General features: G+C 38.4%; 2 protein-coding genes across 2 annotated transcripts in view; both read left to right on the forward strand.

The window, feature by feature from the left end:
* Nucleotides 1-26,215, forward strand: part of LOC135216165 (uncharacterized transmembrane protein DDB_G0289901-like) — a 118,745-nt gene that overhangs the window by 60,711 nt on the left and 31,819 nt on the right. The window lies entirely within an intron of this gene.
* Nucleotides 18,987-21,683, forward strand: LOC135216634 (myosin-3-like). The gene has a single exon (XM_064252017.1). The coding sequence runs from the start codon at nt 18,987-18,989 to the stop codon at nt 21,681-21,683; it is 2,697 nt and encodes an 898-aa protein (XP_064108087.1).

The following is a 26,215-nucleotide window of genomic DNA, read 5'->3' on the forward strand; positions in this document are numbered from 1 at the left end:
CGTTTCTAGGATCACACTCTTCTGCATGAGTCCTGGAGCTACTTCAGCCTCTAGTTTTTCTAGATTCCTTTTCAGGGATCTTGGGATCGTGCCTAGTGCTCCTATGATTACGGGTACGATTTCCACTGGCATATCCCATATCCTTCTTATTTCTATTTTCAGATCTTGATACTTATCCATTTTTTCCCTCTCTTTCTCTTCAACTCTGGTGTCCCATGGTATTGCGACATCAATGATTGATACTTTCTTCTTGACTTTGTCAATCAACGTCACGTCTGGTCTGTTTGCATGTATCACCCTATCCGTTCTGATACCATAGTCCCAGAGGATCTTTGCCTGATCGTTTTCTATCACTCCCTCAGGTTGGTGCTCGTACCACTTATTACTGCAAGGTAGCTGATGTTTCTTGCACAGGCTCCAGTGGAGGGCTTTTGCCACTGAATCATGCCTCTTTTTGTACTGGTTCTGTGCAAGTGCCGGGCATTCGCTTGCTATGTGGTTTATGGTTTAATTTTTCATATTACACTTCCTACATATGGGAGAGATGTTATTTCCATCTATCGTTCTTTGAACATATCTGGTTCTTAGGGCCTGATCTTGTGCCGCTGTTATCATTCCTTCAGTTTCCTTCTTTAGCTCTCCCCTCTGTAGCCATTGCCATGTGTCATCGCTGGCTAGTTCTTTAGTTTGTCTCATGTATTGTCCGTGCATTGGTTTGTTGTGCTAGTCCTCTGTTCTGTCTGTCATTCTCCTGTGTCTGTATATTTCTGGGTCTTCGTCTACTTTTATTAGTCCTTCTTCCATGCACTCTTTAGCCACTCGTCTTCACTGGTTTTCAGATATTGCCCCAGTGCTCTGTTCTCGATGTTGACGCAGTCCTCTATACTTAGTAGTCCTCTCCCTCCTTCCTTTCGTGTTATGTATAGTCTGTCCGTATTTACTCTTGGGTGTAGTGCTTTGTGTATTGTCATATGTTTCCTGGTTTTCTGATCTATGCTGCGGAGTTCTGCCTTCGTCCATTCCACTATTCCTGAGCTGTATCTGATTACTGGCACTGCCCATGTGTTTATGGCTTTTATCATATTTCCGGCGTTGAGTTTTGACTTGAGTATCGCCTTGAGTCTCTGCATATATTCTTTCCTGATCGTGTCCTTCATCTCTTGGTGTTTTATATCCCCTCCATCCATTATTCCCAGGTATTTGTATCCTGTCTCATCTATGTGTTTGATGTTGCTCCCATCTGGTAGCTTTATCCCTTCAGTTCTCGTTACTTTGCCTTTTTGTATGTTGACTAAGGCGCATTTTTCTATTCCAAACTCCATCCTGATGTCCCCAGATACAATCCTTACAGTCTGGATTAGGGTATCTATTTCCTTGATGCTCTTACCATACAGCTTGATGTCGTCCATGAACATCAGATGGTTGATTCTGTTACCTCTTTTCTTGAGTTGGTACCCGGCATCCATCTTCTGTAGTACTTTTGTCATGGGAATCATGGCTACTACGAAGAGTAGTGGGGACAGTGAGTCGCCCTGGAAGATCCCTCTCCTGATATTAACCTCTGCTAGTCTTATTCCAGAGCTTGTAAGTATTGTATTCCAGTTGCGCATTGTATTTTTGAGGAAGCTGATGGTGTTTTCCTCTGCCCCATATATTTTCAGGCATTCTATTAGTCATGTGTGTGGTATCATGTCGAAGGCTTTCTTATAGTCTATCCATGCCATGCTTAGGTTGGTTTTCCTTCTCCTACTGTTCTTCATTACCATTTTGTCTATCAGGAGCTGGTCTTTTGTGCCCCTACACTTCCTTCTGCAGCCTCTCTGTTGGTGGGGGATGGTGTTTGTCTCCTCTAGGTAGTTGTATAGCCTTTCACTGATGATACCTGTTAGTAACTTCCACATTATTGGTAGGCAGATGATAGGCCTGTAGTTACTGGCTATATTTCCCTTACTCTTGTCTTTTTGTACTAAGGATGTTCTTCCTGTGGTCATCTATTTGGGTGCATGGTGATTTGAGATACAATGCTGGAGTTGTTCTGCTATTCGTGGGTGTAGGGCCTTGAAGTTTTTGAGCCAGTATCCATGGACTTCATCGGGACCTGGGGCTTTCCAGTTTGGCATTTTCTTTAGTTGGTGTCTGACTGTGTCTGTCGTGATCTCTGTGAATCTTTGTTTTATTCTCCCTGTTTCTTCTTCCTTGACTTCCTGAAACCATTTTGCATGTTTGTTGTGTGATACCGGATTGCTCCATATGTTTTCCTAGAGTCTCTTACTTGGTTCGGCTTCAGGAATTTCTGGGTGGTTGTCTTCCCCTCTTAGTTGGCTGTATAGTCTTTTCTGGTTGGTTCCGAATAGTTTAATTATTATTATTGATTGTTATTATTATTATTATTATTATTATTATTATTATTATTATTATTATTATTATTTTTTATTTTTTTTTTTTTTTTTTTGCTCTATCACAGTCCTCCAATTCGACTGGGTGGTATTGATAGTGTGGGGTTCCGGGTTGCATCCTGCCTCCTTAGGAGTCCATCACTTTTCTTACTATGTGTGCCGTTTCTAGGATCACACTCTTCTGCATCAGTCCTGGAGCTACTTCAGCCTCTAGTTTTTCTAGATTCCTTTTCAGGGATCTTGGGATCGTGCCTAGTGCTCCTATGATTATGGGTACGATTTCCACTGGCATATCCCATATCCTTCTTATTTCTATTTTCAGATCTTGATACTTATCCATTTTTTTCCTCTCTTTCTCTTCAACTCTGGTGTCCCATGGTATTGCGACATCAATGAGTGATACTTTCTTCTTGACTTTGTCAATCAACGTCACGTCTGGTCTGTTTGCACGTATCACCCTATCTGTTCTGATACCATAGTCCCAGAGGATCTTTGCCTATTATTATTATTATTATTATTATTATTATTATTATTATTATTATTATTATTTTGGTAGAAGACCCTCTTTTAGGCAAATGCTATTAAAAAGAATGGCAGAATTAAGCAAGTTGATCTTATATATTGTTTTTTCTATTTTTCTGACAATTCGCTTCTCAGGCTCAGCGATGTTTCTGAGTAAAAATTGAAAAAAACAATATCTAAAATCAACTCGCTTAACTCTGCCATTCTTTTTAAAAGTATTATTATTATTATTATTATTATTATTATTATTATTATTATTATTATTATTATTATTATTATTATTAATAGTTTTCTCTATTTTCGCCACCGGCCAATGAAAACGCGGCTAACGGTTGACCCCCTGCTGACCTGCCGCTATATATTGAGTAGATCTTGACAGCACCAACAGTCTGCTCCGATCCACTGCCGTGATCATGCTCGGATGATAACGAGAGAAACATTGGCCATTATATTAACTTATATTTTGACCTATTTGTTCATTTACTGTAACAAATAAATATATTTGTAACCATTATCCCTGAAATTGACTCCTCCTGATGAGTAATATCGGCGCAATACTCGCCAGTTGTAATAGCAGAGAGAAAGCTATTATTAGAAAAATAGAGAAGACTATTTACAAGTTGAATGCAGCTGATGCAGCAATATCTTTCAATAAGACTTGTTTGAAGGAGGGTCTCCTTCCAATATAGAAGTTGAACCGTATTCATATGGAACAAGCCCACCACACAGGGCACAGACTTGAAATTCAGGTTTCCAAAGAGCCTGGTGTTAATCTGGAAGAAATAACAGAAGGTAATAGGATATACAGAAAGTAGAGATAAGATCCCGGAAAAAAATAGCAATGCAGTAAATTTGTAGATAAAACGTAGGCAGTAGATTATCAAAAGTACAAGGGGAATTATTTTAGGGTAGTAAATCTAGTAATGAATTGCATCTTCGCACGAGATCCTCAGGGAGCCTATTCCACAGTCCAACAGTGTAAGGAACAAAAGACCTTTGGAACTTTGTAGTTCCACAGCCTGGCACATTTACATGTTGGCGCTGCTGTTCGGCAAATCAAGTCGCTCTAGGAAGCAAAAGGGATCATTTGTGAATGTTTTTTTTTAACAAATACATCAAAAACAAAATACAGTGATGACTATAACGAATGTTTATCTTAATCACAAACGTTTTGAATTCAGGTTTTCTGTGATGGGGTTAGACGTGAATTGGGTTGTCTCTTTTAGTTCAGGGTTCTCGAAATTAAACATTATCAATTAGAACTGCAAATAAATAAGGAGGTGTTGAATGATGACGGCAGAAGTACTGAGAGAAGAACCGAATCCATATTTCAACTCTAGACTTTAACAGAATGAGCTTTTGCATATTCGAAAGACTGGTGTCCATAGGAACAAAGAGGTAAATTGGAAGTATAGGGGATTGAGTATTTATAAATACATAGAAATTTATATATATATATATATATATATATATATATATATATATATAATATATATATATGACTGTGAATTATCTTATGTTAAAACAAAATTCCGTCTAATAAAAGGAGCTCATAAAACGCCAGAATGTAAAATAGTTAATGCTACATACGGGATTGAATATTCATAAATACACGGATATATTATATATAGTATATATATATATATATATATATATATATTATATATATATAATATATATATATTCAGTATCTTAATAAGTAGAAGACTGACGCTAACCACTAAGAACGTGCAAGAAAAAGCATCTACATAGTTAGGATCCCCCACAAAAGGTGTAATTGCCAAAGGCAGTAATTAAGCCACAGGTAAAATGCCCACCTACAGAAAGTATAGAATAGAAGACAAATTATCTTTTGTGAATGAAATACAGACATATGAGAAAGTTTGTTCTGAGAGAATGATAAAAAAAAAAAAAAATCACGTCAGCGCATTCTGGAAAATTGTGCCAAAGCATACATGAAAACTTGTACGGAATTGCATATTGCTCTTATTATTTTTATTATGAGTGGATTCCATATTGCCCAGGTTGTTCGGTTAGCAAGATGAAGCCCTGCATATTGCATAAACCCTGAGCAAGAGAAATTTGAAAGCCGAGGACTGGACAAAATACTTTTAGTTTCTTTCCTGTCTTAGGCTACACAGAATTTGAAACCGCAGAACGCCAGAATCTAAGATATAAATTTGTTTTACATGTTCTGCAACATTTGTAAATTTTACAGAAAGAAATGTCTATTTTACATATTCTGCGACATTTGTAAATTTTACAGAAATAAATTCCTATTTGACATGTTCTGCAACATTTGTGAATTTTACAGAAATAAATTCCTATTTTACATGTCCTGCAAAATTTGTAAATTTTACAGAAATGCATTACTATTTTACATGTTCTACAACATTTGCATATTTTACAGAAATGAATTTCTATTTTACATGTTCTACGACATTTGTAAATTTTACAGAAATAAATTTCTAGTTTATTTTACATGTTCTGCGACATTTGTAAATTGTACGGAAATAAATTTCTATATTACATGTCCTGTAACCATTTGTAAATTTTACACAGATAAATTTCTATTCTACGTGTTCTGCAACATCTGTAAATTTTGCAGAGTAAATTTCAATGCATTTATTGTCACTAAAATCAGATTTTTTTTAACCGTAATCATTCAATTGTACGATTGTACTCGTCTGATACTTAACAATTTTACGTGAACCCAATAATCCAATCTGGAACTTTGAATTAGATAATAATATTATAAAAGTCAATAAATTTACGTTGAATTCCATATTTCCTCGTCACCAGAACAATCAAATATTACCCATGGCAAGTTAACCAGGTGCTACATCATGAATGCAATCATGTATTCATTTCTATACCATCCACGTGAAATAATGATATTCATAAATAAAATTACGCATTTATGTGCATAACAACCACATGATACAAATAAATCTATGAGTGTAAGTATTTATACCTATGTAAAGCAACAACTTGAAGTAAATACATTTATGAATAAAATCATGTATTCTTGTGTATTCCGACCACACGAAATAAATGCAATTTCATAAATGCAATCATGTATTCATATGAGTACCAAACACATGTAATGAATGAATTTATGAAATCAATTATGTATTCATGTGTATACCAACCACGTGAAATAAATACATTCATGAATGCAATCCTGCATGCATGTGCATACCAACCGCATAAAATAAATTCATAAATTCTATTATGGATTCATATGTATACCAACAACATGAAATAAATTCATAAATGCAATCATGTATAGACAAGCCATTGCAACTAAATGTATGCATACAATCACGTATTCATGTTTATGCCAACGACTCAAATAATTTCATAAATTCATACATTATGTATTCATATGTATAACAACCATATGAAAAAAATAAATTCATGAATGCAATCATGTATATACAAGCCATTTCAACTAAATCTATGAATACAATCATGTATTCACGTTTATGCCAACCACTCAAATAAATTTATATCCGCCCGACGAGGGCATGGGCGTGATTGTGGCCGCCCATAAAACTATGCATGATAGCAAACGACAAAACAATCAAATTTTGCCTGACAAATTACGCCCATTTATCCACGGGTCCCCCCCCCCTCCTAAAGCTGGGCGGATTACACGAAACCCCCTTTACGTATCAACTGATCACTTTTATAGGGAAATCAATGGGAGACCCCCCCCCAAAAAAAAAAACGAGAGAGAGAGAGAGAGAGAGAGAGATTTGATGAATGAAAAGAAAAATGGTGGTTGATGAATAAAAAATAAATTTAATGAATGAAAAAAGGGGGTTGCTGAATGAAAATAAAAGTTGAATTTAAAAAATGGGGGTAGTTAACAATCAAAATAATGAATGAAAAAAAAATCGATATTACGATTAATGAAAAAAGGTGTCTGGTGAATGAAAAAAATTGGATGAATAGAAAAAAAAAAATAAGTTTTGAAAAAAAAAAATTGAAAAAAAATTTGATAAATTGAAAATTAAACAAGGAGAATTAGATGAATGAAAAAATGATGTCATTGGAAAGCAAAAGGTATGATAAAAAAAGAATGATTGAAAGAAAATGTATGATAAAAAATTGGTGATGATTGAAAAAATGTTGATTAAAAATTGGATTAATGAAAAACAAGAATATGATAAATGAAAAAAAATTGATGAATGAAAAAACAAGGAGATATGTATAAAATGGAAAAAAACATGATGAATGATGGCGTGATTGTGTAAGGGAAGATATGGAATTGAAAGGTATAAATGAGAACGAGGCACAAGACAGAAATCGATGGAGACGACTCATTCGTAATGGCGACCCCATATAAAAATGGGTTTAATCTAGGAAGAAGAAGATGAATGAAAAACAAAGTGATAAGATGAATAAAAAAAATTGACGAATAAAATTAAAGTTAGATGAAAAAATTTTATAAATGGAAAAAAAAGTTTGATAAAAAAATTAATCAATAACAAAAGGAAATTTAATTAATAAGTAAATAGATATGATCAATGAAAAATAGGAGATTTGATAATAAAAGGTTTGATGAAAAAAAAAAAATTGATGAATGGGCGAACTTCGACTTGAATAAAATTAATAAAACGGCGCAGCAGACAACGCCCAGCAGTGTTGCCAATTGGTATGTGTTTACCTTCCAAACTGGGTATAAGACTTACACAAAATCGGGGAAATCTATTTGTAGTATATATTATTATTAGAGCAATTTTATCATTATTGCAATACTATGACTACTAGAATTCATGGAAACAGTTTGTAAATGCATCGGCGTATGTGTGAAGCTCCACTAGATTGGCAACGATGACGCCCAGTGATGACAAACTAAGGGATTACTGATGACAGCCGTTTATTTCTGAATGAATAGATTCGATGAATGGCTCCACAGATTAAACGTCAAGAATCAAGTGATTCTCGCTTTTACACCATTTGAAAGGAACTTCACGACTCTTGGCGGATTAAAAAAAGGGAAAATACACGTATTCATAAGAGATTAACAAATATGGCCCCTGACGAATTTAGCAGATTATTATCCATACAAATAATTTCTCATTCCTGTTATTCCTCGTAGGAGGGTATTGCTGTCTGTACGCCTCATGTGGTGCACTGTAGGTATTATTATTATTATTATCATTATTACTGTTTATAGCCTCCCGTTGGCTCCTACCTTCACCCACTTTTAACCCTTTTACTTTACCTCCGTTCACGCCTTCTTTCTTCAGTCTTACTATCCAACTTCTCCAACTCTCTCCCTTCATCACTGTCTTGGTACTGAATGCCCGAAAGTGCCCCCAGTGCTTGGCTTGACAGCCTAATAAGCTTCATAAATCACTCCCATCATTTAATTAATATGCAGTGTGTCCATAAAGTCCTAGTACCATTACAATTATTTATTGCTCAGAATGGTACTGGGACTTTATGGACACCCCGTAATAATACCCAATTATTACGTATTAATAAGTATTAATACGTCATTTCAACTCGTCCCTACCCATATATATATATATATATATATATATATATATATATATATATATATATATATCAAGAGCAGCAGGAAAATTGAAAAGCAGCAGTACCTAGCGCTTTCGTGTATTCTTGATACACCTCATCAGGGTACAATATATAAAAGAATGAAAATAGCTTCGAAATATCAAATGTAAACATAAAAACAAAAAAGTAAAATACAGAACAATCAAACAGCCTAGTCAAGAAGCAAATGATCCACAGCCTAGAATTACACTTAAAGGACAACAACAAATGGAAATGGAACTACTGAGCAGTCAATTACATAGTTACGAAGTTGTCAACAATACATTTCGTAAGCCAGTTATCTAGTTTATATTGTCCGTTGCTAATATTAAAAACACTACTTGACTTATATTTTATTATACTAGATTCAATGATGTTTCTTTTAATAATATCTCTACAAAACAAAATTTCCTTTGAATTGTTCCAATTAATTGCGTGATTAAAATTATTAATATGTAAAAAGAGAGCACTCGATGTACTTCCTACATGTACACAATATTTATGTTGATTTAATCTTAATGCCAGTAGTTTGCCACTTTGACCAATATATTTTTTTTTTTTTTCTATCAATCATCTGCATGGAATTTCGTAAATGCAACCCGTTTGTAAACGTGGAGAGTTCCTTATTAAAATTGTTCTTACAGACTGAGTGTTCCTAAAAACAACGTTAACATTAAAAACTTTAAACATTTTTGGCAAAGAAAGAAACCTGTTGTCAAGGGTGAAGCAAATTACTAGGGTCAAAAGCCTGTACATGGTCCACTGCATAAAATGTTTTCTTAGCCTTTCTTAAAGCAACATCAACTAAAAATACCGGATACTTCAATTTAAAAGCAATATCATAAACTTGGTAATCTCGTCTTCTATCGACTACAATCTATACTCGTCATTGGCGGCCCAAAAGTTTTCTTTCTAAAATCGTGGTGTTAAAAGAGTTGTCTTGTCTATATACTTGAACCTCCAGGAATGACAGACAGTTGTTCTCTTTTTCTATAGTAGATTTCATGATCGGTTGTAGTGTATTGACATAGTCGAGGAACAGGTCAGCCTCGTATTCGCCCTTGAAGAGAACAAACGTATCATCGACATATATACCTAGAATGAAAGAGAGGATGAAATCTTAGAGGGCAGTCGTCGAGCATGCGCTCTCCTCCAGGGAGCACATCAAAAAGATATTAGCGAACGAACGTGGGGCCAAGGGAGGAACCCATGGCCATGCCATCTACTCGTTTAAATATGAGAGCTATAAGGGTATATAATATATATATATATATATATATATAGTATATATTATATATATATATATGATATATATATTATATAATGTTATAAAAGCCAGCTTCGCCTATGCAGTTAAAACTTAGTTATTATAATGTCAGTATCATTTATATATTCAAAGAATCCTAGTCAATTATTATTCAACAAAAACTACAAAGATATAAGGAACTGGGGTATCCCTTAGTGTACCAAATCAATGAATCTTCAACTATGTCAGAATCCTCTGAATTGCAATCTTCCTCTTAGCCATAAGCAGCAACAGCAGCAGCAATTTTGCTCTGAGCAATATGCAGAATCAGCATTCTTGCTCTGAGCAATATTGAGCAGCAGCAATCTTGCTCTAAGCAATATGGAGCAGCAGCAATCGTGCTAACTGAAGCAATATGGCATCAGCAATCAGCAGCAATCTTGCTTCTGAGCAATATGGACAGCAGCAGTCAATCTTTGTTGCTCTGATCATATGAAGCAGCAGCAATCTTGCTCTGAGCAATATGCAGCAGCAGCAATCTTGCTCTGAGCAATAAACAGCATCAGCAATCTTGCTCTGAGCAATAAGCAGCACCAGAAAACTTGCTCTGAGCAATAATGAGCACCAGCAATCTTGCTTTGTGCAATATTGAGCAGCAATCTTGCTCTTGAGCAATAAGCAGCAGCAACAATCTTGCTTTGAGCAACATTGCAACATTCTGCTTTGAGAAACAATTGACGAGCAATTGCTCTGATTAGTATGCAGCAGGAGCAGTCTTGCTCTGAGCAATATTGAGCAGCAGCAATCTTGCTCTGAGCAATATCCAGCAGTAGCAATCTTGCTCTGAGCAATATCCAGCAGTAGCAATTTTGCTCTAAGCAATATGCAGCAGCAGCAATCTTGCTGTAAGCAATATGCAGCAGTAGCAATCTTGCTCTGAGCAATAAACAGCAGCAGCAATTTTGCTCTAAGCAATATGCAGCAGCAGGAATCTTGCTCTGAGCAATATGCAGCTGCAGCAATCTTGCTCTGAGCAATATGCAGCCACAGCAATCTTACTCTGAGCAATATGCAGCAGTAGCAATCTTGCTCGAAGCAATATGGAGCAGCAGCAATCTTGCTCGAAGCAATATGGAGCAGCAGCAATCTTGCTCTTAAGCAGTATGAAGCAGCAGCAATCTTGCTCTTAGCCATAAGCAGCAGCAGCAGCACTCTTGCTCTGAGCAATATGCAGCAGCAGGAATCTTGCTCTGAGCAATATGCAGCTGCAGCAATCTTGCTCTGAGCAATATGCAGCAGAGCAGCATCAATCTTGCTTCAGAGCAATTGCAGCATACCAATCTTGCTCTGAGCAATATACAGCAGTAGCAATCTTGCTCTGAGCAATATGCAGCAGTAGCAATCTTGCTCTGGGCAATATGCAGCAGAATCCATCTTGCTTCAGAGCAAATGCAGCATACCAATCTTGCTCTGAGCAATATGCAGCTGCAGCAATCTTGCTCTGAGTAATATGCAGCAGTTAGCAATCTTGCTCTGAGCAATATGCAGCAGAATCAATCTTGCTTCAGAGCAAATGAAGAATACCAATCTTGCTCTGAGCAATATGCAGCCTCAGCAATCTTGCTCTGAGCAATATGCAGCAGTAGCAATCTTGCTCTGAGCAATATGCAGCAGCAGCAATCTTGCTCTGGGGTACAACCCAACAGTCATCAGGCCAGCCTGTGGCTCATTCATTCTCCCCTCAAGGCGGGCAGGAGAAAAATACGTATTTTGCAGCAGGCCATGACTGTGAATCAAAAGGGTAAAAAGAAAATTAGTCACAGACTGGCATGACGGCTGCGGAGTTGAATACCTCGAGCAAAGTAGGAGGGACCCGTGCTGGGGGAACACGAAGCCTCTCCCACTCTGCTCCAGGTATTCAACCCCGCAGCCGTCAAGCCAGTCTAAGACCAATTTTTTTTTTTACCCTTTGGATTCACAGTCATGGCCTGCTGCAAAATACGTATTTTTCTCCTGCCCGCCTAGAGGGGAGAATGAATGAGCCACAGGCTGGCCTGATGACTGTTGGTTTGTACCTCAGAGCAAGATTGCTGCTGCTGCATATTGCTCAGAGCAAGATTGCTACTGCTGCATATTGCTCAGAGCAAGATTGCTGCAGCTGCATATTACTCAGAGCAAGATTGGTATGCTGCATTAGCTCTGAAGCAAGATGGATTCTGCTGCATATTGCTCAGAGCAAGATTGCTACTGCTGCATATTGCTCAGAGCAAGATTGCTACTGCTGCATATTACTCAGAGCAAGATTGGTTTGCTGCATTTGCTCTGAAGCAAGATTGATTCTGCTGCATATTGCTCAGAGCAAGATTGCTACTAATTCTTTATGTCCCTTTGGGCAGTCACAGTCATGGCCATGCTGCAAAATACGTATTTTCCACCTGCCCGCCTAGAGGGGAGAATGATTGAGCTACAGGCTGGCCTGATGACTATTGGGCTGGAGACCCAGAGCATTGTAGGAGGGACCCGTGCTGGGGGAACACGAAGCCTCTCCCACTCTGCTCCAGGTATTCAGCCCCGCAGCCGTCAAGCCAGTCTGTGTCTAATTCTTTTTGCCTCTTTGGGCAGTCAGAGTCATGGCCATGCTGCAAAATACGTATTTTCCACCTGCCCACCTAGAGGGGAGAATGAATGAGCTACAGGCTGGCCTGATGACTGTTGGGCTGGAGACCCAGAGCATTGTAGGAGGGACCCGTGCTGGGGGAACACGAAGCCTCTCCCACTTTGCTCCAGGTATTCAACCCCGCAGCCATCAAGCCAGTCTGTGACTAATTCTTTTTGTCCCTTTGGGCAGTCACAGTCCAATGCCTGCTGCAAAAATAGTATTTTTTTCACCTGCCCACTGGGCCTGCTGAAAATACGTTTTTTCACCTGCACACATAGAGGGGAGCATGAATGAGGCAGAGACTGGCCTGATGACTATTGGGTTTGGAGACCCGAGCATTGAAGGAGGGACTCGTGCTGGGGGAACACAAAGCCTCTCCCACGTTACTCAAAGTATTCAAACCTTCAGCCATCAAAACGGTCTGTTATATTCCTTTTAAATTCTGCAATGGGTCATACTCTTTTCTGTCACCAGAATTTCTACACATCTGTCTGCCATTTGGATCAGGTTGAGTTTCTTTAGCTTTCAGTGCCTCTTTCATTGCTCTACGTCTCTCCTCCAATAGTTTCTTGCGGGCCTCATCTCGTGCCTTGCGTTCCTCAGAGCAATTCTTCATACACCCTTTTTTCATAACTTTTTGGCTGGTTTCCCTCTTCACAGGGGCCTTTGGTGAACATTATTACGTGTTCTGTGTATTTGGTTTCTCTTTCCATCTATTAGCTTTAAGAAAACACTAACTTCTTTGAAAAGCTGGTGAACATTATCCACCTGAATGGACACCATGTCCCAAAAGCCAGCCGGTCCTCAGCTTAAGTATAGGCATGGTTCTTCACCTTTAGGCCATCAATTTTGTTGACACAGGCCTCTGAACTGCTCTATTTTCTGGGAGATTAGGAGGCGCGCCTTTCCTGTTGCTGCAAGGACCTTTCCTTGTACCTCCTCACTCATCTGTGGTGTGAAGGTTTTCAGGTCAGATTCAGCATTGTTTATCAGGGCTTGTAATCCAGACACTTCGTTTTCAACTATTTGTAAGAATTGGTGGCCTTCCTTTTGTTTTTCCACTTCCTTGATTTTCTCATTAACTTCACCACCTTCATTAGCAGTGGTGTGGAAAAGAAACCAGAAATATAGTCCTGAGTAAGCTAGCGAGAAAACTGCCGTCTTTTAGTTATTTTTACGGAACTCCCAAGATTCACAAGGAGGGGTGTCCTTTAAGGCCCATTGTCGCTAGCTGCAACAATCCTCAGTCGGATCTGTCATCATGGTTAGCGGATGTTTTGGGGAAATTAATAGGGACTATTTCGAAATCTCACATTAAGCACAGTATGGATTTTATGGATCAGATCAAATTAAGGAAAAGAATTATATAGGTACTTTGTACAGTCTAGATATAGTTTCTTTATTCACAAATGTACCACTGAGTTTCGTGCTCGACAACTTGAAGAAATTAGCCTCAGATAATATTTTCAAGCCACCTATGCATAGATAAATTTTGTCATTTGATTAACATTTGCGTTGAATCTACAATTTTTGAGTTTAATGGTTCGTTCTATCAACAAAAATCGGGGTCTCGATGGGCTCACCTCTCTCCCCTATATGGGCTAACTTATGTATGGAATTTTTCGAAAAGGTTTACGTTGACACACTACCAGAAGACATCAAGCCTGAAATTTGGGTTAGGTATGTAGATGATGTTTTTATTGTTTATAGACACGGCGAGGAAGCCTTTCATAGGTTTTTAGAGTTGCTAAATGGTTTTTTGCCCTCTATTAAATTTACAGTGGAAAAGGAAATGGAAAATAGGCTTCCCTTTCTAGATATGGTAGTTCATAGAGACACAGTGAGTAGTGACTTTAATTCAGCGTGTATAGGAAGAACACCCACAAACACCTATATCCATTACTTTTCATATCATGAACCGAAAGTAAAGCACAACGTTTTAACCAATTTGTTTTTTCGAGCATACCGAATATGTGATCCCCAGTTCATTGACGCCGAAATAAATTTCTTGGTAGATAGTTTTACTAAACTGTGTTACCCAAAGTTTTTTTATACTACAGTCTCTATCTAAAGCTAGATCGGTGTTTTACGCCCCTCATGATATAACTGAAAAGGCAGATTTTAAGGCATCTCTTGCTCTTCCTTATAATAGAGAACTTAATAAATTTTCTAGGCAGCTTAAAGGAAAAAAGAACGGCTTCAAAACGTAGTTTTTCAGTACAACAGTACAATCAAGAAGAAAACTCATTAAAAATAACCCGGGTAATAGAGAGAATGTAGGAGTATATGTAATACCTTGTAGTGATTGCAATGAATGTTACGTGGGAGAAAGCGGACGTTCCATTGATAAGAGAAGGGAAGAACACGTTGCTGCTTGCAGAAGGGGAAGTTCATACAGTGCAATTGCGCAACATACATGGGAGAAAAACCACGCAATAAATTTTAAAGGTACAAAGGTTGTTTTTGCATGTAACGACCGGACTTTGAGACGAGTAGTAGAAGGGGCGTTAATTTCATTAAACGAGACCTTTGCAGGAAATACTGGCATTTACAGAAAATACAGCTATTTGTGAGGAGATATGTAGGAAAGGGAAAATTTCAAACTTTAGAAATATATGTGCCAATAACGATGCTGCTTCCTCTCCTGTTTACTCCACTCAGGTCATTTCTCCTACTAACCACCCAACCACCATAGAACAAGCAGTTGACAATAGAAACATTCCCCCACGAAGATCAAGACGAATTCTGGAAAGAACGAGGGCTCAACCGCCTGATCATTCATAATTTGAACTAGCTTGTTTCCTACGTTGTTTTTTCAAATGTTTGTGCTCTTGTCAGTTCCTTGAGGTGACATATCACACTTTAGTGAACAAGACCACAGTTGATGGTCGAAAGCTTTAATCCTATACAAGTAATATATATTTTAAACTACAAGAGGAATTTACTTCATTGTGGATTGTATCCCCATTTACTTAGAGGTACGACATAGTACCTGGCTTCTGCATATTTATATATAGCACATAATAGGCCTAAAGGAATTTCTATATCCACTACCCTCTTCCATTTTGCATTTCTCTCTCTCTCTCTCTCTCTCTCTCTCTCTCTCTCTCTCTCTCTCTCTCTCTCTCTCTCTCTCTCTCTCTGCTGGGCTACTTTCGTACGAAGGTTTCATTTCCCCCTTCCCGAATTTGGGGTCGTTCTATAATCTACAGTCAATTTGCATATACTGATGATTCTCTTCTTTCCTATAGTGATGATATTGCGATGAGCTGGAGATGTGATAATGGCTCTGGCTTGGGCGACCCCTCAATATATCCTTTCTTTTCTCTAAGGGGGGAGGGCGGTGAGGGCGATGGGGGGGGGGTGGGGGGGGGGGGGGGATGGACCTTTGATTATGGAGGGCGTAATTGAGATAGTGATGATTAAGATGATATTAAAAATAATTGTAGTCATATTTAGTGATTTCAGTTGTTGCGTAATTGGTGTAAAATATTGAAACAACACGTAGTAAAATATCTTTGATTATGGCGTGAGATAGTGATGATTATGATAATATTAAAAATAATTGTAATTATACTTGTGATTTTCGTTGTTGGTATTAGAATTGTAATTGGTATAAGTTATTGAAAGAAAATACTAGTAAATACCTTGATTATGGCGGTCGTATTTGAGATAGTGATGATTATGATAATAATATAAATAAATGTAGTTATATCTAGTGATTTTCGTTGTTGGTATTAGAATTGTAGTTGGTGTAAATTACTGAAAAAATTACTAGTAAATTACCTTTGATTATGGCGTTCGTAATTGAGATAGTAATGATTATGATAATATTGAAAATAATTGTGATTATATCTAATGATTTCAGTTCTTGGTATTAGATTATAATTGGTGTAAATTATAAAAAGATATATTAGTAAATTACCTTTGATTATGGCGGTCGTAATTGAGATAGTAATAATTGTAGTAATGTTAAAAATAATTGTAATAATATCTAATGATTTTCTCTCTTGATATTAGAATTGTAATTAGTGTAAATTACTGAAAAAATACTAGAAAATTACCTTTGATTATGGCAGTCGTAATTGAGATAGTAATAATTATGATTTTTAAAATTATTTTAATTATATCTGGTGATTTTAGTTGTTGCTATTATTAGAATGTAATTGTTGTAAATTACTGAGAAAATTACTAGTAAATTATCTCTGATTATGGCGGTCGTAATTGAGATAGTAGTAATTATGATAATGATAAAAATAATTGTAATTATTTCCAGTGATTTTCGTTATTGCTATTACAACTGTGATTATTGTAAATTATTGAAAAAAATACCTAGTAAACTACCTTTGATTATGAAGTTCGTAACTAAAATAGTCATAATTAATTATAATATTAAAAATAATTATAATTATATCTAGTGATTTCAGTTGTTGCTATTGGAAAAATAGTGTAAATTATTGAAAAAATACTAGTAAATTACCTTTGATTATGGCGGTCGTAAATGAGATAATAATAATGATATAAATAATATTTATTACATCTAGTGATATCAGTTGTTGCTATTATTAAAATATAATTGGTGTAAATGACTGAGAAAATTACTAGTAAATTACGTTTGATTATGGTTGTTGTAATTGAGATAATACTAATGATAAAAATGATTGTGATTACATCTATAGTGATTGTAGCTGGTTGCTGTTGCCAGAACTGTAGTTGCCACATTGCAAGTCAGAAGTTCAAGGAAGTTTTCGCAACAGCCTGTTGAATTCGGGGTCGCCCGGCAATATTCCCTCCCCGCCCCTACCGGGCATAGTTGGCGGTTTTACGCAGTATTATATGTTGTAAAGTAAACTAGATATCTTCGGAGAAATATATACTTCTTTACTATTTTTGTGGGAAAAAATGTAAGCATACTTGTTCTATTGTAATTTTTGTTCCATTATAATTTTGTCATTTCCATTACAATTTTGTTTGGAAGGTCAAGTTAAAGTCGTCTTCTTTTAAAAATAAACACAAGCCTGTTCAAGAAGGCGACGAAATCAGACCCTCTACGCCTATGTAAGTCTTGGTATGTATTTAAAATTCTACTTAAAATTCAGTTACAGTAATACGCAAAAGTTAAGGGATTTCGAAGCGTTTTTGTAACAATATACCAACATTCACACGCGAGAAAAGGGTCTGATTTTATCCAAATCTTCAACTAAAGAACGTGATCGTTCTTCGTATGCTTCAATATTATTTACTAACACAGGCGAGGAGGGAGCATTAGAATAATAACTAACATAAAGAGAAAAGAACTCTGCTTTAGGGGGAATGGCGTCACGTAGAAATGCCTAACATAGCTCCCACTAACTATCATAATAATAATCCAGGGTGTCCATAAAGTCCCAGTACCATTACAAGTATTTATTTATTGTAATGATACTCGGGACTTTATGGACAACCTGTATTTCTAAGTCTAAAGGCCGGTACTAAAGGTCAGTTATGCCTGCACAGTCGACCTGAACAGGCAAAATTGAACTCACTAACGTTCAGTTTCGCCTGTGCATAACTGCCCAAGTATAACTGATTGTCAGTGGCTACCTTTAATGACGAAAGCGTTTAAGAGAGTTGAGGCCGATGTATGTGGCAGAAATACGTCTTTTTCCATCTGAAATTCCCGACTCTCTTAATGAAGAACTACGAATTTCGCCGTTTTTTTTTTTTTTTTTATAAATTCTTTATTTCAACGTAAAGTTTCTGCGAGTTAGTATTTAGTCATAGTACAAGGACGAATACGTACGTGTCGCTAGACTGAAGCATTCGATGGAGCCCTTGTTGCATAACACCGATGGAGACATTCTGGATCACTAGAGCCGAAGAAGTCTCCAGAAGCCAAAGGAATCTTCAGAACGCCAGAGAAATCTGAAGCCAGAGGAATCTTCAGAAGCCAGAGATGTCTTCAGAAGCCGAGGTCACAGTTCGTGGCTTTTTCTAAAACTACCTATAGGCAAACCTCCAGTAACTAGTATAATTAGCAATCATGTTCAACCATATTGTCGAATGTGTTAGCAACTTTGTGATGGCCCACCTCACTGCAGAAAGACTTTGGGATTTATGGATTATTTTGTCAGCCCTTCTTTGTTGGTCTTTTGTCGGTTTCCTTCATGGAAACTTTGTTGGACTGGTAGGAGGACTCATAATCTTTTTGATTGCCCAGCTCCCTGTAGAGAGAATTGTGGACTTATTGTCGATTATATTGATTGTCCTTCTTTGTTGGTCTTTTGGTGGTTTCCTTCATGGAAACTGTTTTGTTGGACTGGTTGGAGGACTTATAATCTTTTTGATGGCCCAACTCCCTGCAAAGGTAGTTGTGGATTTCTTGATTATTTTGCTTGTCCTTATTTGTTGGTCTTTAGGCGGTTTCCTTCATGGAAACTGTTTTGTTGGACTGTTCGAAGGACTTGTGAACTTGTTGATGGCCCAGCTCCCTGCAAAGGGAGTTGTGGATTTATTGTTTATATTGGAGGAAGTCCTTCCTTCTTGGTCTTTTGGCAGTTTCCTTCGGGAAAACTGCTTTGTTGGACTGTTTGAGGGACTGAGGAACGTTGAGATGGCCCAGGTCCCTGCAGAGGGACCTGAGATTTTATTGGTTATGTCGGAGGAAGTCCTTCCTTCTTGGTCGTTCGGCGGTATCCTTCGGGAAAACTTGTATGCTGGACTATTGGGAGGACTTTGTGCAATGTTATTCATATTATTCCTGAAACATCAGGATGGAAAGTTGGTCTGCGAGACTACAGTTAATGCAGAACCCAAGATTCGATGTGAACTGGAAGACTTAATGGATATTAATCTCAATCTAAAAAAAGAAGTAGAGGAGGCTCAAGAGAAGAACTGCGACCTCCTCGAGAATAAGGCTCAGATGACGATACAAGAGGATGCTCTCCTGGAGAGGATTCAAGACCTGGAAACTCCCTTGGTTAATGACGAAAATTCACATGCTGAAGAAATCGTTGATCTGACCCAGGAGGCTGAAAGGAAAATACAAGAAGCAGAAGATACCATTCAAGTTTTGGAAAAGGAAAGTAAAGTTCTGAAGAAAATTCAGGACAAAACCGAAGACTTGATAAATAATCAAGGAGAAGAAACAGATTATTTAAATTGCCTCAATACTGCAAATAATATACTACAAGAACGCCTAAATGAATGTGCGGCTCAAAAAGAGAAAACACTGAAGTTGGAAGGCGATCTTGAATGTCATGTAAACGAGAGTAGGAATTTGATGGAAATGAAGCCAGCAGACGAAGAACAGGAAAAGGAAGGGAAACTATTTCTCAGGATAGTGGATGAGGAAATCACTAAATTGCAGGATCTAATAAACAGCGCAGAATCGGATCTGAAAACTTTTAGACCACAGATGAGTGAGGAGGTACAAGGAAAGGTCTTAGCAGCCATGGGAAAAGCCCGCCTCCTCATTACTCAGAAGGTTGAACAATTTCGAGGTCTATGTCAACAAAATATTGATGGTCCCAAAGGTGAAGAACCCACTATAATGGCTGCAGACTTAGCTGGCTTTTGGGACATGGTATCAATTCAGGTGGCTAATGTACACCACCTTTTCAAAGAGGTCAGTGTTCTGAAAACTAACGGATGGAAACAGGACCAAAATGCAGAGACCACTAATAATGTCACCATAGGCCCAGTGAAAAGGAAACCAGCAAAGGTTATAAAAAGAGCTATGAAGACTTGTCCTGAGGAACAAAAGGCACGAGACGAGGCACGCAAGAAACTATTGGAGGAGAAACGTAGGGCGATGAAGGAGGCAATGAAAGCCAAACAAACTGAGCCTGATACAAATGGCGTAGTAAATGATGTGGAAATTATATTGGCAGAAAACAAAACCGCCCATTTGCAGAATTCAACAGGTGAAAAGGAAGACAAAATAGCAAAGAGCAATGAAGGTGGTGAAGTTAATGAGAAAATCAAGGAAGTGGAAAAACAAAAGGAAGGCCACCAATTCTTACAAATAGTTGAAAACGAAGTGTCTGGATTACAAGCCCTGATAAACAATGCTGAATCTGACCTGAAAGCCTTCACACCAGAGATGAGTGAGGAGGTACAAGGAAAGGTCCTTGCAGCAACAGGAAAGGCGCGCCTCCTTATCTCCCAGAAGATAGAGCAGTTCAGAGGCCTATGTCAACAAAATATTGATGGGCCTAAAGGTGAAGAACCTGCTATACTAGCTGAAGATCTGGCTGGCTTTTGGGACATGGTGTCCATTCAGGTGGATAATGTTCACCAGCTTTTCAAAGAAGTTAGTGTTCTTAAAGCTAATGGATGGAAAGAGAACTCAAATACACAGAACACTAATAATGTCACTAAAGGCCCTGCTAAGAGGGAACCAGTAAAAGTCATGAAAAAAGCTGTGAAGAATTGCTCTGAGGAACAAAAGGCACGAGACGAGGCTCGCAGGAAACTACTGGAGGAAAGACGTAGGGCAATGAAGGAGGCACTGAAAGCTAAGCCAGCTCAGCCTGATGCAAATGGCATAGTAGATGATGTGGAAATTATGTTGGCAGAAAAAAACATCGCCCATTTGCAGAATTTAGCAGGTGAAGATAAGGAGAAAAGGACAAAGGGAGATGAAGGTGGCACAGTTAATGAGAAAACAAAGGAAGTAGAAAAACAAATGGAAGGCCACCAATTCTTACAAATAGTTGAAAACGAGGTTTCTGGATTACAAGCCCTGATAGACAATGCTGAATCTGACCTGGAAGCCTTCACACCACAGATGAGTGAGGAGGTACAAGGAAAGGTCCTTGCTGCAACAGGAAAGGCGCGCCTCCTTATCTCCCAGAAGATAGAGCAGTTCAGAGGCCTTTGTCAACAAAATATTGATGGGCCCAAAGGTGAAGAACCTGTTATACTAGCTGAAGATCTGGCTGGATTTTGGGACATGGTGTCCATCCAGGTGGATAATGTACACCACCTTTTCAAAGAAGTCAGTGTTCTTAAAGCCAATGGATGGAAAGAGAACCCAAATACACAGAACACTAATAATGTCACCAAAGGCCCTGTGAAGAGGGAACCAGTAAAAGTTATGAAAAAGGGTATGAAGAATTGCTCTGAGGAACGCAAGGCACGAGATGAGGCCCGCAAGAAACTATTGGAGGAGAGACGTAGAGCAATGAAAGAGGCACTGAAAGCTAAACAAACTCAACCTGATGCAAATGGCAGCACAGATGGTGTAGAAATTCTGGTGACAGAAAAGAGTATGACCCATTTGCAGGAGAATTTAAAAGGAATATAACAGACCGTTTTGATGGCTGAAGGTTTGAATACTTTGAGTAACGTGGGAGAGGCTTTGTGTTCCCCCAGCACGAGTCCCTCCTCAATGCTCGGGTCTCCAAACCCAATAGTCATCAGGCCAGTCTCTGCCTCATTCATGCTCCCCTCTATGTGGGCAGGTGAAAAATAGGTATTTTGCAGCAGGCCATGACTGTGACTGCCCAAAGGGGCAAAAAGAATTAGTTACAGACTGGTTTGATGCCTGCGGGGTTGAATACCTGGAGCAAAGTGGGAGAGGCTTCGTGTTCCCCCAGCACGGGTCCCTCCTACAATGCTCTGGGTCTTCAGCCCAACAGTTATCAGGCCAGCCTGTGGCTCATTCATTCTCCCCTCTAGGTGGGCAGGTGGAAAATACGTATTTTGCAGCATGGCCATGACTCTGACTGCCCAAAGGGGCAAAAAGAATTAGTCACAGACTTGCTTGATGGCTGTGGGGCTGAATACCTGGAGCAGAGTGGGAGAGGCTTCGTGTTCCCCCAGCACGGGTCCCTCCTACAATGCTCTGGGTCTCCAGCCCAACAGTCATCAGGCCAGCCTGTGGCTCATTCATTCTCCCCTCTAGGCGGGCAGGTGAAAATGGGTATTTTGCAGCAGGCCATGACTGTGACTGCCCAAAGGGGCAAAAAGAATTAGTCACAGACTGGCTTGACGGCTGCGGCGTTGAATACCTGGAGCAGAGTGGGAGAGGCTTTGTGTTCCCCCAGCACAGGTCCCTCCTACTTTGCTCGAGGTATTCAACTCCACAGCCGTCATGCCAGTCTGTGACTAATTTTTTTTTTACCCTTTGGATTCACAGTCATGGCCTGCTGCAAAATACGTATTTTTCTCCTGCCCGCCTAGAGGGGAGAATGAATGAGCCACAGACTGGCCTGATGACTGTTGGGTTGTACCTCAGAGCAAGATTGCTGCTGCTGCATACTGTTCAGAGCAAGATTGCTGCTGCTGCATATTGCTCAGAGCAAGATTGCTACTGCTACATATTGCTCAGAGCAAGATTGGTATGCTGCATTTGCTCTGAAGCAAGATTGATTCTACTGCATATTGCTCAGAGCAAGATTGCTACTGCTGCATATTGCTCAGAGCAAGATTGCTGTGGCTGCATATTGCTCAGAGCAAGATTGCTGCAGCTGCATATTGCTCAGAGCAAGATTCCTGCTGCTGCATATTGCTTAGAGCAAGATTGCTGCTGCTGCTGCTTATGGCTAAGAGCAAGATTGCTGCTGCTGCATATTAATCAGAGCAAGATTGCTGCTGCTGCATATTAATCAGAGCAAGATTGCTGCTGCTGCTTATTGCTCAGAGCAAGATTGCTGCTGCTCAATATTGCTCAGAGCAAGATTGCTGGTGCAGCTTATTGCTCAGACCAAGATTGCTGCTGCTGTTTATTGCTCAGACCAAGATTGCTATTGCTGCATATTGCTTACAGCACGATTGCTGCTGCTGCATATTGCTCAGAGCAAAATTGTTACTGTTGCATATTGCTCAGAGCAAGATTGCTGCTGCTCAATATTGCTCAGAGCAAGATTACTACTGCTGGATATTGCTCAGAGCAAGATTGCTGCTGCTCAATATTGCTCAGAGCAAGACTGCTGCTGCTGCATACTAATCAGAGCAAGATTGCTGCTGTTTCATGTTGCTCAAAGCAAGATTGTTGCTGCTGCTTATTGCTCAGAGCAAGATTGCTGCTCAATATTGCTCAAAGCAAGATTGCTGGTGCTCATTATTGCTCAGAGCATGATTTCTTCTGCTGCTGCTTATTGCTCTGAGCAAGATTGCTGATGCTGTTTATTGCTTAGAGCAAGATTGTTGCTGCTGCATATTGGTAAGAGCAATTTTGCTGCTGCTGTGTATTGCTCAGAGCAAGATTGCTGCTGCTTCATATTGCTCAGAGCAAGATTGTTGCTGCTTCATATTGCTTAGAGCAAGATTGCTGCTGTTCCATATTGCTCAGATCAAGATTGTTGCTGCTGTGTATTGCTCAAAACAAGATTGGTGCTGCTGCATATTGCTTAAAGCAAGATTGCTGATTCTGCATATTGCTCAGAGCAAGATGGCTGCTGCTGTTGCTGCTTATGGCTAAGAGGAAGATTGCAATTCAGAGGATTCTGACATAGTTGAAGATTCATTGATTTGGTACACTAAGGGATACCCCAGTTCCTTATACCTTTGTAGTTATTGTTGAATAATAATTGTCTAGGATTCTTTGAATATATAAATGATACTGACATTTATCTCTATGCTTCCAGGTGAGTCGAACTAGCTTTTGCCCGAGATATCTTCAAAGGTAAGCCCTTATTCGACTTCCTGTTTGTTCGACGTTGAAATTGTTACGATTTATGCATCATTGTTCATTAACGTCTAGATTATCTGTACGAATTCCGCGTCAAGTTAGTTCACCGTAAACACGTAAGTGTCCTCCTTTAACTCTCATGAACATGAGAAATGATATTTCCACCTTTTACATTCATAAACGAAAGACGTAACGAATTACAGTTAAAGTTTGTGATGCTCATTATTATTATTATTATTATTATTATTATTATTATTATTATTATTATTATTATTATTATTATTATTATTATTATTATTATTATTATTATTATTTTTGTATTATTATTTGTATTATTTTTTTCTATCAGTCGTCCAATTCGACTGGGTGGTATTTATAGTGTGGGGTTCCGGGTTGCATCCTGCCTCCTTAGGAGTCCATCACTTTTCTTACTATGTGCGCCGTTTCTACGATCACACACTTCTGAATGAGTCCTGGAGCTACTTCAGCCTCTAGTTTTTCTAGATTCCTTTTCAGGGATCTTGGGATCGTGCCTAGTGCTCCTATGATTATGGGTACAATTTCCACTGGGATATCCCATATCCTTCTTATTTCTATTTTCAGATCTTGTTGCTTATCCATTTTTTCCCTCTCTTTCTCTGCAACTCTGGTGTCCCATGGTATTGTGACATCAATGAGTGATACTTTCTTCTTGACTTTGTCAATCAACGTCAAGTCTGGTCTATTTGCATGTATCACCCTATCTGTTCTGATGCCATAGTCCCAGAGGATCTTTGCCTGATCATTTTCTATCACTCCCTCAGGTTGGTGCTCGTACCACTTATTACTGCAAGGTAGCTGATGTTTCTTGCACAGGCTCCAGTGGAGGGCTTTTGCCACTGAATCATGCCTCTTTTTGTACTGGTTCTGTGCAAGTGCCGGGCATTCGCTTGCTATGTGGTTTATGGTTTCATTTTTCGTATTGCACTTCTTACATATGGGAGAGATGTTATTTCCATCTATCGTTCTTTGAACATATCTGGTTCTTAGGGCCTGATCTTGTGCCGCTGTTATCATTCCTTCAGTTTCCTTCTTGAGCTCTCCCATCTGTAGCCATTGCCATGTGTCATCGCTGGCTAGTTCTTTAGTCTGTCTCATGTATTGTCCATGCATTGGTTTGTTGTGCCAGTCCTCTGTTTTGTTTGTCATTCTTCTGTCTCTGTATATTTCTGGGTCTTCGTTTACTTTTATTAGTCATTCTTCCCATGAACTCTTTAGCCACTCGTCTTCACTGGTTTTCAGATATTGCCCCAGTGCTCTGTTCTCGATGTTGACGCAGTCCTCTATACTTAGTACTCCTCTCCCTCCTTATTATTATTATTATTATTATTATTATTATTATTATTATTATTATTATTATTATTATTCAGAACATGAATCCTATTCATATGGAACAAGCCCACCAAAGGGACCATTGACTCGAAATCCAACCTTCCATAGAATACGGTGTTCATTAAGAAGAAGTAAGGCGAGGTAAAGGGAAATACAAAATACAGAAAGAAGAGACCCTACTTATTAAAAAAGACAAAAAAATAGTAACAAATCGACAAATAGATAAAAATGTATTGAAATGCAAGGTGAATACTATTAGGGTAGTAATGTGTTCTATAAGTCATCAGTAGTTAACTCATTTTGCAATTTCATCGGTTTTTCTTTGAATTAATTTGACAATAAAAAGAGCCAATATTCTTTTAAGAAGGTTATTAGCTTCTCTGTTTCCTTTGTGCGGTCTTATCAAAAGATTCTTTGAGCAATTCGCTTGCTGTATTTTTAAAAACGTAGACGGAGGTGCATCGACAATATCAGGAGACTGTCTGTGTTCATAAAGGTGTGGTTTCTGTCTTGATTTTTTGGATAACTGCGCAAGAGCAGTGTGCTTCAGCAGTGATTAATAATGTCAAGATTTATATAAACATTCCTTGATTATCAGGTTTATATACAGATTTCTTGCATAAAAATCTAGTCAGAGATAAAAGTATGTATATTCGGTTAGGGTATCGATCGATCGATCGATCGAGAGAGATGCATGAAAACGGTACATTTGATGGCTTTCTCGTTAAAGCATTACTCGAGAAAAACTCCAATTTATTGCAAATTAAAGCAAATTGGAATAAAATCTACATATAATAGTTAATTAGCCTATTCAGAATTAATCTTAATGTCCA

This window comes from Macrobrachium nipponense, chromosome 6, assembly GCF_015104395.2.
Source record: "Macrobrachium nipponense isolate FS-2020 chromosome 6, ASM1510439v2, whole genome shotgun sequence".
Lineage (NCBI taxonomy): Eukaryota > Metazoa > Arthropoda > Malacostraca > Decapoda > Palaemonidae > Macrobrachium > Macrobrachium nipponense.